This window comes from Epinephelus lanceolatus, chromosome 23 (genome assembly GCF_041903045.1).
Source record: "Epinephelus lanceolatus isolate andai-2023 chromosome 23, ASM4190304v1, whole genome shotgun sequence".
Taxonomy (NCBI): Eukaryota; Metazoa; Chordata; class Actinopteri; order Perciformes; family Serranidae; genus Epinephelus; species Epinephelus lanceolatus.
In genome coordinates this window covers 14,717,410-14,736,889 of record NC_135756.1, presented here as the reverse complement: position 1 = coordinate 14,736,889, position 19,480 = coordinate 14,717,410, and the positions used below count along the sequence as shown (strand labels likewise).

Sequence of the window (19,480 nt, the reverse complement as noted above, 5' to 3'; positions counted from 1 at the left end):
CAGGGGAAGGGGAGACATTTGGTCAGATACTGAATTGGTGACGCTAATCTTGGGAGTCTTGTATGGATTGTATGGATCTTCTGTGCTGCCTTTTTGAAGATGTGTGAAACATTTATGTTTTCACAGACATGCGTGCTAACTGTAGGTGTGACTTGACTGGTTTGGGGAGGCATACAACTGCGAGGCAGTAATTCTAGTTTATGATATGGATGAATGTAACCATTTAGAGGTGTCTTTCCGTAGATAAATTTAATAAAATACCATCTTTAAGTTGTGAAATAAAACCATCTGGTCCTGAATAGTGTACCAGTCATGGAAATCTACAAAACCCAGGTCGTAGACATGACTCTCAGCAAGCCGTAACTAACAAACACACCCAAATCTCATCCTAAAAGTCATCGGCACCTCATCCCCCAGACCTGGCGTCGTTCCCAGGCCCACGTCCTTGCTGCATGACATATGGTTAGCAACTTGGCAACTACTTCACAGAATTTCTCTCCCCAAACACAACTGCTTGTCTCTTCTCAACGCTGATATTTCACTCGTTTACATTCCACTTCTCAAGCAGTGTTAAAAGACGAGCCTTGGGAGTGGGAGCTCACCTAATGGAACAAATGAACGCTTACAGAGCTGGAATAATTCAAGTGTTAGCCCGGAAGACGCTGGAGAACTAATTAATAAACGCAGTTTTTACAGAGAGAGGAGCTGCAGTGCAGTACTACCACTCCCCTTTTTCAGTGGGTTTGTTTTTCTCACCAAATGCAACAAATTTATGTATCAAACAGTTATATTTCAAAGTGCTTCAAAAAACCCTGTTCTGCTTTTTGTTCCACGGTGGAACTTTCTGAACAGCCCAGACAAACTAAGCTAGATAAATGAGGGTCCCTTTGCCATTTTAAACAACTGGGTGATATGCAATACACACCGACTGAGCTAAATCATCAGAAATGGAGCCTCGCTTTTGTTCTGTGTACAGGACGGCAGACAGAGAGTAATTCAGTAATCCCTTTTTTGCCTTTCTTTTGACTGCAACAATTATTTCTGAAGCTGGGTCGGTCTTGCTGCAGTGATGAAACGGATAAAAGCTCTTGACCTTCAGCGGGTTGGATATAAAATATTTTAAGATAGTATCTGCCTCTGATCTTAAACTTCTGAGATACCCTGCCATTTGAGCTACAGTGAACAATAACAAAAGATTATCTCCAAATGTATCAGAAAATACTCCAGAATTTTTTCAAAATTAAGTTGTTAAATAGTGATTTAAAAGAACAAAAATATACATATACAGTCCAATATTAGCACATCATGTCATCCTTTTTAATTTACAGGGACCATAGCACATACTGTAGCCTTATCATCCTGAGAGTTAAAGCAGGCCTCCCATATTCCACAGTCAGTAAATATAGCTTATCTGTTACAGCGTGATATTTGAGATGAACCTATCTGAGTGGTGTAAATAAAGCATTTCAGTCTATGTGTGCAAAATGAAAAATCACTGCTCGCACCTGGAGGCACACGATCGTTGCCTTTCTTAACACGTAGAGCTGGAGCTGAATCTTTCATGACCTGAGAGCTACTAGATTAAGTTGATATTTGAGAGACTGTCATTCACTAAGCAGACATGTGCGGGGAAAATGTCAAAGACAACATGTGCTTTACTCGTGACAAATGAGAAGAGACGGCCTCAGCGTGTCTATATCTGCACATGAAGGCTTCCTAACTGTGAATTATAAACACATAAAGATGGACAACAAGTATCCTATTCTTCTCTTCAGTGGATTTACTCAGCTTTTAAGGCTTGAAAAAAAAAACAAAAAAAAACAACTCAACATTTTTTCAACTGTATGAACACATTATTACTTCATATAGTAAATACTGTTAAAGAAATACTTCATGATCATCTGTGTATCAATTAGCCATGCTGTGTTACCTCTAATTTGTAAAGAAAGTGTCTAACCAAGGACTTCACACCTCCCCACCATGGACTGATCTCCCTGCTGGCCTCTGGCAAGAGGTCCCGCAGCACCATGCTCTCTTCAAATCCAGACTCAAATAGTTGGGATTTTTGTGTATGTGAGTGAAAATGCATCGGTTTGGGAAGTGTTGGGCATACGACTGGATAAATGAGGCTTGGATTAGACTGCATGAGTTGTGTGGGAATTTTTAAGCAAATATTTTGATATAGTTTTATTGTTAAATGTTAGGGATGTAACAATACCAGAAACTCATGATACGATATATATCACGATATTTATACAAGTGGAAAAAAAGAGAAAATGTATTGTTAAAAATAGCTATTTTATTCAAAAATAGTGCATGTACACTGTACAGCATGTTATTTTTAACTTGGAAGCATATCATAAACAAATTAACACACAGTTGAACATGTGCTTTCATTTCCCCCCTATTACTGCTAGGCAGGCAGACATTAAAGTGCCATAACAAAGTCATGTCAATTAAAACTATAGTGACAGAATATGAAAATGGAAACATTAAGTATTTTTTAACCTACTCTGAACAAAAGTAGTGTAGTACTATTACTAGAAAGTCATCTGAATGACATCAAATTATGAGGATAGAGTAGTCTTAATATTCATCAAATATACAGAACTTAGAACAATCAGACCCTGCAACAACAAAATTAACAAATTAGAAATAAAGTAAACTCAATAACACACAATCCCTCACTCACATATACACAGAGAGACACACACAGAGAGAGAGAGAGAGAGAGAGAGAGAGAGAGAGAGAGAGAGAGGTGGGTAGAGATGTGTGTAAAAGAAAACCAAAATAAATAAAGCCTAGCCATTTCCCTGGAAGTAATAGAAAAACTCAAAAACACACATTCACTCAGTTTGTTCACGCCAGGTTGACAATCTTGACATCAACACTTTCTCAGAACAGGAGATGAGGAGAGGAAAGCTCTGGTCCTGCGCTTTCATGTGATATGCGTGGCATTTCTATGCGACCCTGCATTCGTGAGTAATCCATCCAAAAGTAATGTGTGTGCAAAGCTGTATGAAAGCTTTGTTATACATTATTTTAGTGTAACTTTATCATTTTTTTCTTGTCGGAAAGCCACGATTCCGCTGTTTCACGTGATATGTGTGGCTTCTCGCTATGATGCACGGTCATGGAGAAAATCCACAGATGATCCACATCTCCTTACTTTTATTCGCTGTTTCCTCCAGTCACGCACGGGTCAGAGTCGGAGGCTGAGCTACACGAGTCTGCTCTCACCTGCGCGTGCAGTTGCATGCAAAGGATTATGGGGAATGTAGTCGCACAGTCATATTACCGGCTCTGTAGGAGAACGCAGCTATATAACTACCGTGGCATTCCCACGACGGTATCGAGAATTTATTTTATCGCGACACCGCGAAATTCAATATATTGTTACATGTCTATTAAATGTGGTTCCCGATCAATCATTTTCTGTGGAGGCATTCGAGAAAGGTTTTCTTCAAGAATCCAACACAACAAATATTAATTATTACTCTCAAAAGAGCAGGACGACTATCCCTGAGGTTGTCAAGGATGGAGGAGATTCTGGAGAGCTCCACATCATCAACATCATCATCATAGCTCCTCCTTGATCCCACTGAAGACTGTATGGCAGATCAGCGGGAAAGTATATGTCAGAATGTCCTCTCTTCATTGTCATGCAACAAAGAAATTGAACGGAATTATATATGCACAGGGTGTATCTTACCCCATCAGAATGTTGGGGACTAATGTGGATAAAGATGTATTTGAGTTTATCTTACAGGGCTGCATCAGACACAAAACGTGGGGAAACATTGCTGTAAGTGTGTGGCAATGTAACACGAGTTACACCGGTGAAGGGCATGAAGATAAAAGTCAAACCTCTCTTCCTGACTGCAGTGGCAACATAAGTCAGAGAGCAGACCGTCACTACGCAGACTAACATGACAAACGACTGCAGGAAGCTCCTTCTAGGTCTCGTCTAAAAAACACAGGACTCTAAGTTACCTCTCCCAGGCCAGTCCAAGCACCCTCTCCTTTGAAGTGACTGATTAATACGTGACAGAAACAGGATATAATAGCCCCCGACTTCCTCCACCGCATGTGCTGACATGGAGAGACATGATATTCCTCAAGGCTTTGTCTGTTAAACTCCACTGTGATGATCGAGTATTTACTCAGAGGCTGAAAGTGTGAGTTCAATAACAGCCGACGGTAACCACTGAACTCTTCTCTCTTTGGGGTTTTTGTGTTTGCATAAGCACCCTGAAGCAGCCGATCACAGCCACGAACAGAACACAGTTTCCATTTTATATTCTCTGCTTGCCAGGAACAACAGTGCTATAATATAATGTCAGAATGATGGGTAACACGTAGTATGTTGTAAATTGGATTTACAGTGCAGTCGTGTGTGTGCATTTCCATGATAAGTGCTAACAGGCCCACCAGTCCAGGTACTTACATCTGGTCTGAGGCTGGCTGCGCGCTCGTACTGCCTCTCCGCTGCCTCATTAAGACTGGCCTGTCTGAAGAGAATGAAGAACAGGGAGAAAAGGAGAGTAAGAATGTGACATATCACACTTTATATTAATAACACTGCACTAACACAGATTACTGATGAGTGTGTTCTTTTATTACTGTCCAGCTTGCAAAATGAAACAGTGTTTAACTGCTGTAAAATGTCTCATTGGTGATTTTACTGGAATAGTCAGATTCATTACATGGGACAGTTCACCCCACAATCAAACACACAGTTTTTTCTCTTACCTGTAGCACTATTCATCAGTCTAGATAGTTTTGGTGTGAGTTGTAGAGTGTTGGAGATGTCTACCTTCTCTCCAATATAATGGAACTAGATGACACTCAGCTTGTGGTGCTCAAAGTGCCAAATTAATAGCTACATCTCCTTCCAAAAATCATGACCAGGAAACTCAAGATAATCCGCAAACCTTGTTGTGAGCAGTTTCATGTCTTTCTACCAAACTACACCTGCAAACTGCATCACCGTGCAAGGGGGAAGAGTGCATCTACTCATGGACGAGAGGCTCCTGCTCGTGACAGCGCAAGATGTAAACATTAATAGCACCCTCGTCAGAGCTATAATGTTAGCTGAGCATCATTCTCGGAACCCATTGGCTGTATTCAGCGTCTCACTTCCGGCAGACGGCAATACAGCCTCTGGGGGCAGACCCTGGTTTTTTGGTATTCCGGTTTGATTTGGGCGGAGGAGGTGAATTTCCGTTTCCGACGTCCGTTTATATATAAGTAAATATGCTGAACCATTGCGATGGATTCAGAGTTTGCAGTGACGCCAATTATGTTCCGCCTCATTAGTTCACTGCAAGGAGCGTTTAACCTGGCAACCACTGCAGCCGGCTCAAACGTGATTTATCAATATCACGCAGACTACAAACAGCCTACAACCGGAAACCAGGGCTCTTCCGCTCTTCTTCCGGAAGCAAGATCTCCGGGGTTTGCCTACAGACTACATTCACCGAATGTAGAGTCGGTATATAGAGACTAGCTAAGCATAAACTGTATAAAATGATGGATGTAGCCACTGAGACGTCAGCCATTGGTTTGTCGACTCGAGCTTGGTATTTTGGCCATTGCCACCTCCATTTTTGGCAAGAAGATGGAGATATCTCAAACACTAGCTGCTAGCTTGGGAAGCTTGTGGTGCTCAAAGTGCCAAAAATAATATATTTATATACATTTGAAAAACTTAATAGCAATGTCTGCTTTGTGAAATCACGACCTGGTTACTCAGGATAATCCACAGACCTTGTTGTGAGCAGTTTCATGTAGGAACGATCCTCCTTCTACGAACTACATCCACAAACCGTGTCACCACGCAGAAGGAAGCGTGCATCTACTCATGGATGATACGCTCATGTTCGTGACAGTATGGAAACATTAATGGCTTCATAGCTCATGAATGAGTGGAAGATTTCTCCCTCCTTAAAAATACCCTGAATTTCCAGAAACCAAAGTCAAGGATCACAAGGACCTTTGTGATCTTACTGGACGATCATGGAAATAAACGATCCATTATCCGTGATACAGCAGTGTAACCTTGCTTCTTCTTATTTTCTATTTTACAAGATGATGAGCATTTCACCTTTACCTATGATGTCACTGCCTGTTGTTTTTGGTTTGGGCTGCTTTTTTCTTATTTTTAAATATAAAAAAACATTAATGGAGTCTTCCTCTGCTGAGCTGTAACGTTAGCTCGCTCCGTCATGCCAGATGAGAAGGATCGTTATGTTTTCGCTTCCTTAGGATGAGCAGCTTATATATGTCCTGCTGGTGTTGCAATGTTGTTTTATATGGAAATATGTCACTCCTGGCTCTAGTGCTTTTAATATACCTCAGATTTTGCCTCAGGTTTTAGCACTTAATCACAAATTTCACGATTATTACATTTTTTTTTACTAAAGATCTATGTTAAAAATCGCGTATTGTTGATATGTTCAAAGTCCTTTATACTGTATGCCCTGTTTTCTTTTTCTTTTTTTGTGTCAGGTTTTCGCTTTTGTGTGTGTGTGTGTGTGTGTGTGTGTGTGTGTGTGTGTGTGATGTTTTTTGGTTTGCTTTTTGTGCTTTGTTGTATTTTAGGTAGCCTTGTGTAACGTCTTGGCCAAGGGACTACAGAGAAAAATGGCCTTTTTGCTAATTCTGGCATTTTTTTTATCGTGTATTTCCTAATTTGCACTGTCCCTTCTAAAATAAATTAAACAAAACTAAATTATATCAACATAGGGAGCAGGTCTTTGTCCATGGAGATCACCATGTTGCACTGCTGTGTTTCTACAGTAGCCCAGAACGGACACACCAAACACTAGCTCTAGATAGGGCCATCCACATTTTTGCATTACATGTAGTTAGCGGCCCTTTTCGTGACGAGCCAAACAGCATTGGAAAAACACTAATTTTTAACATGAAATTGCTTTATTCAGTGTCTCTACCGCTTTAAATCACCTGGTCCATTTGTTTTGTAGAGGAAAAGACCTCTGTGGATAATTCGGCTCTTGATAAAAACCACCTGAACGTCTGGATTTTAAGTTATCAGATATAACAGGTGAGCACACATTAGCAGGTGCTGGGCCAGCAACCCATCTGCGATGAGCCAACAGTGCTGGTGAAACACTGATTTGTAGTGTGACACTGCTTTATCAAGTGTTTTTACCAGTTTAAATCACAGGGTCCATTTGTTTAATGGAGGAGGAGACCTTTGCAGATAATTCAGCTCCTGGTAAAAACCACCTGAACAATGAACACTGAAGGAATTCTAACACTTGGCACACAGATGGCAGTAAATCCTGCACACTAGACCTTTAAAATTTAATAACAATAGTTTTACATTATTTTTTTTTAACTCTGCATTAAGATATCATGTGCTTTAGGGCAATTTGATTCTAATTTAATAACAATAGCTCATTCCAAAATTATGTTACTTGTTGTTCCTGCAGACAAAGGTGTTCCTCAAATTACTTATTAGTATTCAGAGACTCCTGAATTAACTAGGTGCTGTCACATAATAGCCACGGGATGGTACAGATCCTTCTTCAGCTGCAGCACTGTTAAAATATTTACATATATATATATAAACTTGTAAAATACTTTAGTTTCTAATAGCGTCATTAGGGAACAATGTTCTGTGCAGGTGATTCATTTCTTAGCTGTGTAATAACTGTGATAATGCAGCTCACATTTTGCATTTGGACCTTGATTTATTAGGACTCACTTTAAAATGATGTCTGGCTCCCTGTCTATTATGGATTTCTTATTATTTAACAGAGTACGATGAGGAGAGATGGATGTTTTTATAATGCCAGAAACACAACCGGTCTTCCTCTGCATGTTACAGCTGGGTTCATAAAATGGCAACACTTAATCTGCTCCATACGTACAATTTCATCCAAGGGGTACACGAACCAGACTTTGCTGTGCCAAAGTTAATAAAGTCAAGGAAACCGTCCTCTCCCGACATGGCAATTAATATTTATAAGACTATGACTTAAGTTAAATATGTAACACTTTATCAGGGTTCAATGGAGTTCATAGCTGACTATCGTATAGTCATCATCTTATGGCGTGCTTCCTCGGTCTTTGTTTAGTTTGGTCAAGTGTTGGAGAGTCAATAAAGATTCAGGAAGTCAGGATTTAAAGGAGCAGTGTGTACGACTGAAGGCTCATTTATATTCCCTTTATACGTCTGTTTCAAACGTCACTGCCCTCATACTTCTATGCGTCCTATATGATGGCACAGACACAGCTAATAGATGGCACTAGAGGGCGGAGTCAAAAGTTTCTCACAACAACAAATGAGGCAACAGTGGAGGAGGGCGTAATATTGTAGCTTTAAACGAAGGCAGAGTTATTGACGCTTGGTGGTCTTTGCAGACGACATGGACGGAGACTTCTTTTCACTACATTACAGATTTGTTTCATTCCGCCATTTTTTGAATTTCTTTATCGTCTCCTACAGTCGTATCTCGCTTGAACTACTGCCTCTACGATCTCTGGTGGTACTGCTACGTTTCATCTGTGCAGATTATGGACAGAGGGCTCCGTCTGCCTCCATCTCTGTATCTAACGTCGAGCATAAATTAGCCCTTAGGAGGATTTGGTTGCATCTAGCAGTGGGGATTGCAGATTCTCATAGAACGGTTCGTATGATACCCTACAAATTAGCGCCCCATGAAGTTACTTCATGAACATTAACTTACGGAGGTTAGGTTTAGGCAAATAAAGCTATTGCGGTTAAGTTTAGGAAAAGAAACATGGTGAGGATGTAGCTTAAAATGACTCAAAGTTCACTCAAGTTCACTTCTGAACACGCAACTCCAGGGGACAGTCCTGGATTAAAGTCAAGTTTTTTGTCACCCATCCACCACCCCAACCCCGAGGCATCCTTATAAGACCGCTCGGGGCTGTTCCTTGTTTACTCCCATCAACGCATTTGTCACGTAATCGCAGCCTACCAAATTACAGGGGATATGTACAAATTTGGATGCATCAATTTTCGTAGGAAAACATACAGTTTGTGAGAACAGCCTGCACATTGCAACCAGATGAAACTTGTTCAGGTAAGATTTCCTTCAGTGTTCATTGTTTTTAGCGGGAGCTGAATTATCCACAGAGGTCTCTCCCAAACAAACAGACCTGGTGAATTAAACCGGTAAAAACATGGTACAAATCAGTGTTTTTCCGACACTGCTTTGTCACTTAGGGGCTGCTCACCACAGTAGCCAATGCGAAAACATGAATGAGCCTATCTAGCGCCAGTGTTTGGTTTGTCCATTCTGAGCTACAGTAGAAACATACAGGTGCAGCCAGTGGCGTAAGGTAGCTACCACGGGCCCCAGTGCACACTAGTTGCTAGTTTTAAGGCGCACACACATCACTGGGAGCTTTGCTACTTTTTCCTCCTGTTTGTTTCTTTCTTGTACGGCCCAATTTGATCTCAGATGGGCCGGATCAATAAAATCATCGCACAATAACATATTAGTACCATCAGCTCCAATGTTTTCCCTTTTTTTGTGTTAAGAATTACAGGTACATTCTGTAGACGTTCATCCTTTTACAAAACAGATGAACAGCATGAGATGTCTAAAGAAAAATAAATGCAATTTCAACAGTATGTCTCAGTTTGTCCACATTCAGTCAGTTTACTTATCACTGTCATTGCATGTGCATTTATCCGCACATTTCCTGACACAGATTCTTTTGAACTGAAGCTGCTGATTGACAATATTTTGCACAATGTTCAATATCTTTAAACAGTAAGTATTGTTATATCAGAGAATTATTCTGGTCAGGGTGGAAAAGCCTCTGAAGCAGAATTGTACATGAAGACAGCAACGAATTGTTTAACTTGCTCCTGAAACCTGGCACCTTTTAGTCCAGTCATCTAGTAGGCCAGATTGGACCCTTTGGCGGTAGAGCTTAGATCAGGCCCAAAAAAATCCAGCCAGAAGGTAGACATTGAAGGCTGACTCTCGTCTTTCTTTCCATGGCAAGCCTTCGTCATGTGCCTCATAAGTGTCGAGGTCCCCGTCTTTTTGCTGTCATATACCAGCATCGCGCTGCACTTGGTACGTCCGACGAAGCCGACACACACGTTGTCGCCGTCGACAACTGACATGTGCGCGGCCAGTTGCGCCATCAAGGGGGTGCCGTTGCCCCACCCCCCCAGGTGTGATAAGTAGTTGGTTCCATGGCTGAGGTCTATTATGAGGAGCCCGACCCGTCCAAGCCTGAGGATAGTGGGTTCGGGCTCGGGCAGAGAATCTAAGCTCTATTTGGCGGGCTGGTTCTGGCCCACGGGCTGTATGTTTGACAGCCCTGCTCTTGTCCTTTCCTTTTGCTGCTTTTATGTTTGAAAGGCGTGACTGCTCACTGGACTTGCAGTCTTCACAGATTTTTCAATTAAATTAGTTACTTTATCGTATCGTCTATCGTCTCAATCAAATAGAGACTTGATATTAGGCAACATCAATGTACATACATACATTTTTGAGAGTAAATAGCCTCTCGCAAATGGCACCATTTTTAATCTAATGTGAGTTCTTCTTTGAACACAGATGTAATTCAAGGTGGTACTCTGAATTATTGGCATGGGAATCACCCCATGGGCTCCACTGTGACTGAACTGCTTGCACTGTCTATATTTACATCCCTGGGTGCAGCATTGCTGATGGTTTAACTTCAAACTAACCGCTTTATTGGAGGAATCACATCTCTGATAACCATCACAATAATTGAATCATAAGAGCAGTTTGCTGGAAGGAAATGTAGACCTAAGCTTGTAGAGGAAGCCCATCCATCAAACTGTATTATCAGGTTATTATTATAATCCTGGTTATGTTTGGTCAGTATCTGGAGCTCACCTTTATGATCAGTGGAGCTTGTTTAAATCCAGCTAACGACAGCTGTATGTCACATCCGTTCAACCCTAATCCTAATCGATTCGGATTTATGTCCAGGCCAGTCTAAGATGACAATAACCAGTTAGACCAGAATACGGCAGAATGATCTGTCATTCAGATTTACTCTTTCGTCTCCAAAAGCAAACCTCAGCCAAACCCTGAGACTTTCAACTTTTTTTTACAAACCCTCCGTGGTGTTCACTTAGATGGATGCTCGAGAGCAGTAATGACTTTCCCAGATATGTAGAGCAAAAAGGAATGAAGGCATATCGCTCCAATATTTCCCTGGGTTGCTGGGAATAGAATTTGCCGTCCCTTTTGACACGTTTTAAGACTTATACGCTGTCTGTGCACGTGCTTGCCAAACTTTGAGGGGAAAATTCTCCAATGGCTTCTTTACAAGTCTTGGACCGAAACATCACCATGATGGACTGAAACTGTACTGCTGTTTATATATGTAATACATAATAGCTTTTATGGCAGCCATTTCCATAGAGAGGACATTTACTATTCTATAACACTGGTGTAATTTATATTTCGAAGATGGTTATTAAATGGCAGTGGTAAAGAATAAACCCACAAATGGCGAAGCGGCACAGCAGCAGCAAACTCTGTAAAAACAGGAGTTCGAAAACCTCAACATCTCTTGACGTATACAATAGCTCAATTTTCTGTACTGTGTGCTTTTTTTTTCAGGACGGAGGGAAACTCCACATGTGAGCAGTGTTGTTGTTGTGTGTCAGCAGTTTAGCCAACCTGAGCATGTGAGCAGCGCTGAAGACCACATCAAACTCTGAGCTGTCCAGCTCCGCAGCTCTCTCCGCCATCTCCGCCGCCTCGCCAAGACGAGACTGCTCCAGCAGAAACTGACCTGGAAGAGAGGGAAACACAGCGGAGGTGCACTTATTTTTAGGGTTAGCAGAAGTTGTGTTAGTACTCTTTATTCTTGTGGTATGGCTTTAGGGAATGTTGGTCATGTTGGTCTATTGGTTCATTGGTCGGTTCTCTACTTTGGTCCAAACTGAAAAATCTCAACAACTGTTGGATGGATTAAGATGAATTCTAGCACAGATATTGACGTTCCCCAGAAAATGAACCCCGATGACTTTTGCGACCCCTTAATTTTTCCTATAGGGCCAACAAGTGGTTGATGTTTTTGGCTGTTAGTGAAATATCTTGACAACTATCCCATGGATTGCCTTGAAATTTTGCACAGATATCCAGGGTGACAAGACTACATAAAAATAATGAATGCAGCCACTGTGACGTCGCCCACTGGTTTGTGGGCTCCTGTTTAGACACCTCAGGTTTGACATTTTGACCACTGGGCCCAGAAGTGACCATATCAAGACAAAAGTGTGGAGCTAACCCCAATGCTATCTGCTAGCTTGCTTAGCATGGTGCTTTTACATTCATTCATTTCATTCATTCATTTTCCGTAACCGCTTATCCTGTCAGGGGTCGCGGGGGGGCTGGAGCCTATCCCAGCTGACACTGGATGAGAGGCAGGGTGCACCCTGGACAGGTCACCAGACTATCACAGGGCTGACACATAGAGACAGACAACCATTCACACTCACATTCACACCTACGGGCAATTTAGAGTCACCAGTTAACCTGCATGTCTTTAGACTGTGGGAGGAAGCCGGAGTACCTGGAGAAAACCCACATTGATACGAGGAGAACGTGCAAACTCCCCACCCCAGGGTACGAACCTCCCAACTGGGATCCCTCTGGCTGTGAGGCAACAATCCTAATCATTGCACTGCCGTGCCGCCAACTCTCATGCTAGCTGTTAGCTTGGTTAGCACGGTGCATTTACAGTCTATGGTTAACTGCGATAATGCTACAGCTAATTTTTGCTAGCGAAAAACAGCCTTACAACCACTGAACAACCCTGGAGATTGCCACGTAATGAATTCGATGGTCTTGTTACCTTTTCTCTCAGCATCTAGCGCAGGTCAGAGTTTAAACTTTACACTTTTCTTTCATTCGCCTCTGCAGCAGCTGCTCCTCTTATCCACTGATCTGACCTGATCAGCTCTGATCGGATAAACCGATCACTTATCCAGCCCACAAACACAAAACTCCACAAACTGCTCCTGAGGAATAAGGAGGTAGGTAAGAAAAAAAACCTTGAGGGACACTGACCTGCCCCTTCTGTTGTCAGCTACAGCCACATATAGATTCTGATTCTGTGGGAAACACTGGTCTCTAAAGCTAATTTCAACGTTCATGACAACTGTATGAGGGGTTGAATTTTTATATGACTCACCCTTTTAAATTTCTATTAAGGCTTAACGTTGGGCATAATTAAGAGCTTCTCCCCGTGCTGTGACCTTGTTGTGGTGGAGAGGCTTGCGTGCTTCTATGATCCTGAGAGCTATGCTGGAGGGATCCTATGGCACCTGGCAGGTTCAACCATACCAGACTGGTCTTGGGTGAGGAGTGAGACGAAAGGCAGCACCTGGTCCTCCAGGTTGGGGGTTAAAAAAAAACCTACTGTTACGGAAACTACAATGAGCAATCCTATTGACATCAGGCCCAAAGTAGACCCCGGCCACCACTTCTGATGAAATCCGAAAGGAAGTCAGGAGTGCGAAAGAGGGTCTACTAGGGCCTAAAACCAAGATCCGCATTGGAGCATGGAACGTCCGAATAATTAAGAGCGGTCCACTTTGACCGAGGTGTCGCTACAGTCTATGAGTCAGATCCACCCCTCGCTTCTCTACTCCTCCACCGTCTCGTCCAAATATGGTCACTTCTGGCTCCAAAAACCCAAGATGGCGACCGCCAAAATGCCAAACTCAAGGCTTCAGAATGGGAGTCCACAAACCAGTCTGTGACGTCATGGAAGCTACGTCCATTATTTTGTACAGTCTATGCGTTTTACAGGTATTCATGTTTCCTACATGATCACTGTTTATGACTTTGTTCCCCTGACTTTTCCTCTTGGGCTGCCAAGAGGAAAAGAGGTGGGAGGTGAAAACGTTTGGTTTTAATTGAATATGTGTTGAACATCTGTTGAATATCTGTACAAAATTTCATGGCAGTCCATCCATGTCCACTCCAGATGAACCATAATATCTTGGGGATCCCCTGACTTCTCATTGAGCGCCATCATCAGATCAAAATGTAATAATCAGCACATGTCAGCATGCCAACATGCTGAATATGGCACACAGTTTAGGTGCTAAAAATCAACATTACACGTGATATTAAGAGGAAAGGAGGAAGAGTTGGGTGAGGAGACAAAGGAAGACGAATGGAGGCAGTGCCACAGGAAACACAACACGGCGGCAGAGACAGCGAGAGGAAAGTGAGCTGGTGAGAGGATTGTTGTTTTGCTCGGCGACATTTGAGAACACAGAGAGTCAGAGGTATTTCATGTGTTTTCCTGTGGGAGTCTGGCCACCTGGTGCGGCACCCACAAGTGCCTGCATCAGCGGCTATAAGCTTGGCCGCAGATGTTACTGAATATAGGAAGAGGGGAATGCGGAGAGGCTCCACTGAAGCGTTGGCTTTACTTGTACTGAGCCGCATTCAAAAATCGAGCCATTAGACACCAAAGCAGACTGTTTGGACGCAGGTCATACGAGGGACAGTCCATGTTAAAATGAGTTACTGGGAACAATGGCAGGAAAGGGGGGCCTTGTCTTAGCTATCACCTTCTGTGTCCTCGCTTCCTTGCACTCTCTCATATGTGTGTTTCTGTGTGTACATCCGTTGTGTTATAGCATGGACAGATACCATCACTCCCTGCACACTCACACCTGGAGCTCATCCAGTGAGCCCAGGAGAGCCAAAGCAGCCAGATTTGCGATAAAGGAGGGGGACAGGCCCAAATAAACATCACCTATAGCAAGATGCTACAAGATAACATTGAAAAAAGAAAACATCCAGATAGGCAGAGAGGGAGAAAGAGAGTGTAAGGGGAAACAGCATGGTCCAAAGACAGCAACACAACCCCTCGCCGGGGACCAAACTAAACCTGAACCCTGAGATATCCAGCGCTGAGAAAGCACCGAGAGGAACGGAGCGAGATAAGGAAGAGGAGAAAGGGACGAGGCACAATGGTGCTTTCAGGACAGATTTCATTTCCTACGAATATCCTGATGATAGCGACACGGCGCAGCGGGGACCCTGTTTCTCCAAACTGATATGAAACTGCATTAACAGCAGCACAGGCGGAACGTGGTATCATGTTTTACTCTCGGTTACCAATGGTAAACAGTGTACTCTGATCCCGTCTCCTCACCCAGATAAACACAGCATACATGCTTGTTTGTATGTGTGTTTGCACCATCTGCAACACCTCGAACCGCTCCAACAGTACTGACACCACACAGAACATTTACATAAATCTGTTAAAGTGGTGCAGGGTTTGCTAAAGCACTGGTATTTTGGGGGGAAATGGTAAAAGCAGCAAGATGTGTGACACTTCCCAATGATTACCAAAACTCCTATCAGGTTACGTAAGCTATGAGCCTGGATCCAGGGTGTGTTTAATGACTCTAGGTGCGAGGGTGACACTACGAAGTATACATCTTGGATAAAAGAGTCTAAAGACCCCTGTCTAATAATCATCCTGAGTGCGGCTTACTGCGGCAAAGCCTCGTCATTACAGCAAAGCCTACAAGGGCTGTGCAGCAGAGGTTTGGATTATGGGCAATCAGGAATGCAACAGTTGGAAGAAAAGGACTTTAAATTATATTCTGTGTAGTTCTTTAAACCACAGAGAGGCATTTCTGAGGACGGAGGAATTCATGTTTTTATGATACTAATGTTTCAAACAGGCTTGGCTGAAAATGTTTGCTGTTTCTAGAAGGGAAACCTTTGATTTTCTTACCATAGTGCATGTAGCAGTTTCCTTTAGTCGGATCGAGCTGGATAGCTCTCAGATAGTACTTCTCTGCTTCTGTCTTCTGCCCCTAAAAGAAAAGAAAAGGAAATCATGTATTTTGCCAGATTTTTAGGTTTTGTTTTGTTATACATGTAATGTTTTTCAGGGCTGCCAAATGAACATCAAAAATTAGTCAACGGAGATTCTTCAAGTCCAGCAGTCTTTTTTTTTTTTTGGTCAGTCAGTGTGCAGTTTACTTAGGAGATGTTTTCGTCCTCAGAGTGAGTGCACCACATTTTCACACTGCTCTTCGGTGCAGGCAGCTGCAGACACACACCCAGGGAGAGTCTGAGTTTGCTTTGCCTGGTCAGGCTCAGAGATATCGTTATCTTTTTCCCTCTGCTTGGAAGTGGTGAATTTACAGCCCAAAGAGACTGATATTTAGTGTTGGCAAAAATTATCACTGCACATTTCCGTCGTATTTCTGTCGTATGCGTAGTTAGCAGAGTGCTAACAGAGTGCTTGTTTATATACCATGAACGCCCCATCGAGCTCTGCTTAAACTCTCAAACTCTATGTTAAAAAAGTTACAAATAGTCGAACATTGGTAGTGAACACCCAAATAAGATTCGATTGACATAATTCTGAGTCGGGTCCAGCCCTAAATATTTGCTTTATTTATTTAGTGTATTTAGTTTGACTTTGACTTCAAACCATTTTTGTTAACCGCTAATATTTACTATAAACATACCAGACCTGTAAGCCTGAGCAGGACTTTACTATGTGGTTTAACACACATATCCCATTGACTGATTTGTTATAAACTGTAGGGGAAAAAAATATATTTATTTTTTTCCCCTACAGTTTATAACAAATCAGTATATATCCTTTATTTAACCAGATAAAAGCCTCCTTGAGATTAAAAATCTCTTCTTCAAAAGCAACCTGGCCAAGAGAGCAGCATATGTTACAACAAGGCAAACAGACATATACAACTGTCATACACAACAAATCAATAAAAACCACAGGATGCAATTAAATACAATTACTAAAATGAATCAGCAACAATCACATTGACTAAAAGAGCTAATTTCCCGTTCCATTAAAATCGACTTAAATTCCCCCACAGTGATCAACTCTGCCAATTTCAGATCCTTCTGTAAATCACTCCAGGACGAAGGAGCAGCATATTTAAAAGCTTCTTTGCCGAGTTCTGTTCTCACCCTTAGAACCAGCATTTGTAGAATATTATGAGAGTGAAGGCCAAACTGATTTTGGTTTCTGCACATGTATGTAGACAGATAGGAAGGAACCAGGCCAAGAATAGATTTATATATAAAAACAGTGGTGTATGTGATTGCTACAACCAGTAATAAAGTGCAAAGCAGAAAATAAACTAAAACTAAAATCCATCCATTCATTTTCATCCCCTTATCGCTAGGGGGTGCAACTACATCACAGCAGGTGTGTTGCTCAGGACCAAGGGAAGCACAGTGATGAGTGTGAAGGTGTTTGGATGAGCTGTTCTCCAGAAAACTGCAAAGGGCGCGTTCACGTTTAGGCTAGTGGTGTCCCAAAACAGAATTGAGGTAGTGGAAGTGGTTTCCAACACTTAAAACCCTCCCTAGATTCAAAGGGAGCCCCAACCCACACTTTCAGCGAAGTGGAAAATGAAATTTCCCAGAACACCTTGCAAAGTCAGCAACTTCGGCAAGTTGTGGAAGAGAATTTGTTACTGTTGGACTAGCGTAAACTCATCGGCAACTCGGTTGAACACAGCTTCAAAATATTCAAACAAATCGACTTACCCGACGTCGTAGACGCCTCCTGTTTTCAGCATTTCTTCTCCGTTGATTCATCAGACAGAGAAGAATAAACATAGCACACGCCACAACACAAGCGCTGGAGCCGGCATTTTCATTGCGTCGCTACTACGCGTGACGTATGCCTGCACGCCGGCCACGCCGATTTGCATGAAGTGGTGTCCCATTTCTTAGAGAAAGATCTCTACCCTAATATTTCTCACTTCCCTCATCAAGGGTTATCTCGCAAACGAGGGCACTCAATACCAAGTGGAAGATTTAAGGGCTAGAAATGGGACAGGCCCTAAGCAATGGGCCTGTTCTCAACAGGTTTTGAACAGACACTGCACCAGTACAGTATAAAACATGCATGAACATCTTGTGCTCCAAATCTGTCATCTCCAAAAATCTCTTTTATTTTACTGTATCTGCCGTGAGTCATTTTAATGCACTGACATGCATCAGTTGAACGCCGCTGTTAAGTTTCAGCAGGAGACTGATGCTCATAAAGAATACAGTACGCCACCTCCTGTGCCTAGAAAAACCTCCAAGGTGTGTGTGAGTGTGCGTACCTGCAACCAAACTGAGAAACATACCGCCTCTGTATGCATGAGCCTCAGTTTCTCCACCTCTTTTGTTTCATGCTTTAGCACTGATTGCTTCCATATTGCCAATGGACTTGCCATGCAACAAGAAATGAGAGGACTGGGCCTATTAGGTCTGCTTCATTAGCTTTCTCCCATGCCCGCAATCGCTCTAAATGACTGAGCGGATATCGGGCCTCGATGGCTTATTCCACATTTTCTTTGGCACTTTTCTCTTTACATTCAATTAACCCTTTTCCGCGGACATCCATCAGAACTGGAAGCAGATTGGTTCAGTCCAATTCGGTTGGTGGAAGTCGTCATTTAGGAGATTTATGAAAGGCTTCAGGTCAGTCTTAATTCTGGTTTTTAACGACTATCAAAAGGCAGTTTTGTATTCGGCTCTTTTTTAACTGATTTATAGCTGTTTCATGTGTTTTTGGATTGTTGAGCATCCGTGCTGAACGTATCTTAATACACTGCTGAGTTCAAATTCATAAATCATCTCAGTGTTGACTGACCACAGCTTTCCCAAACGCACACCACACCCCTCTGACTCCAGCAGGAGATCTCTGACAGACAGTGGGGCTCTACGGTTACACTCGGCTCGTTCGTAATCACTTTGACCTTGGGAAGAATGAGGCAAATTAGTGGCTTTAGGAGGTGCACTTGTTATTTGCGCCGGGATGTGGATGGGTACAAGACTATCAGGTTCCAGCTTTATTATTGAGTGGATTTAAGAAGGGGGGGATGACCACTTTGAAAGTTAATGTGCAGTAGTACTCAAGAAAAACAGCACCACAGCACACATTGGGGTGAACCACAGTACAAGACTCCAGTTTGACCTTTCCTCCCCGTGTCTGTATTGTCAATTGACTCCGGCAGGACAGCCAAAAATGTAGCTGATGGAGTGATTCAATAAGGAAGGAGAGTAATTGCATTATAAGCCTGTCCACTGGCCCATTGTCCAGGGTCCATCCAATCTCCTGTTCCTTAAGCCCTGTAGTAGTGGAGGGGGGCCTGTCTGAGAGTGAAGGCCCTGCGCTGAGCCCGAGGGAGCGCAGCAGATGTCCAGCCACACTGGGCGACTCTAATCTGAACCTGAGCTTTACCGTACCTGTGTGTGTGTGTGCTACGTATATCTTCAAATCTTTCGACAAAGAGAGGAAATGATCAGAACCGAGGTTTAAAGCCTCAGAGGGTTGCAGCTGCGAGTGTGTAAGACACTGCAGGTTGGTTTCCTCAGCACCCAAGGCCATGGAAGGGAGGAGGTCAAACATGTCTGGAGGGGCTGCAGAAGGCACGCAGTTCAACTCTCACATCTAAACTTGA

The 19,480-nt window shown here is 42.7% G+C and overlaps 1 protein-coding gene across 1 annotated transcript in view; it reads right to left on the bottom strand.

The window, feature by feature from the left end:
* The window catches only part of tmtc2a (transmembrane O-mannosyltransferase targeting cadherins 2a), a 108,299-nt gene that overhangs the window by 6,109 nt on the left and 82,710 nt on the right, over nt 1-19,480 (bottom strand). The window contains exons 9-11 of the mRNA XM_033614208.2: nt 15,769-15,850; nt 11,676-11,790; nt 4,448-4,511 (exon numbers count right to left, since the gene is read on the bottom strand). Coding sequence (XP_033470099.1) covers nt 4,448-4,511; nt 11,676-11,790; nt 15,769-15,850 — 261 coding nt within the window. The remainder of the gene's footprint in view (nt 1-4,447; nt 4,512-11,675; nt 11,791-15,768; nt 15,851-19,480) is intronic.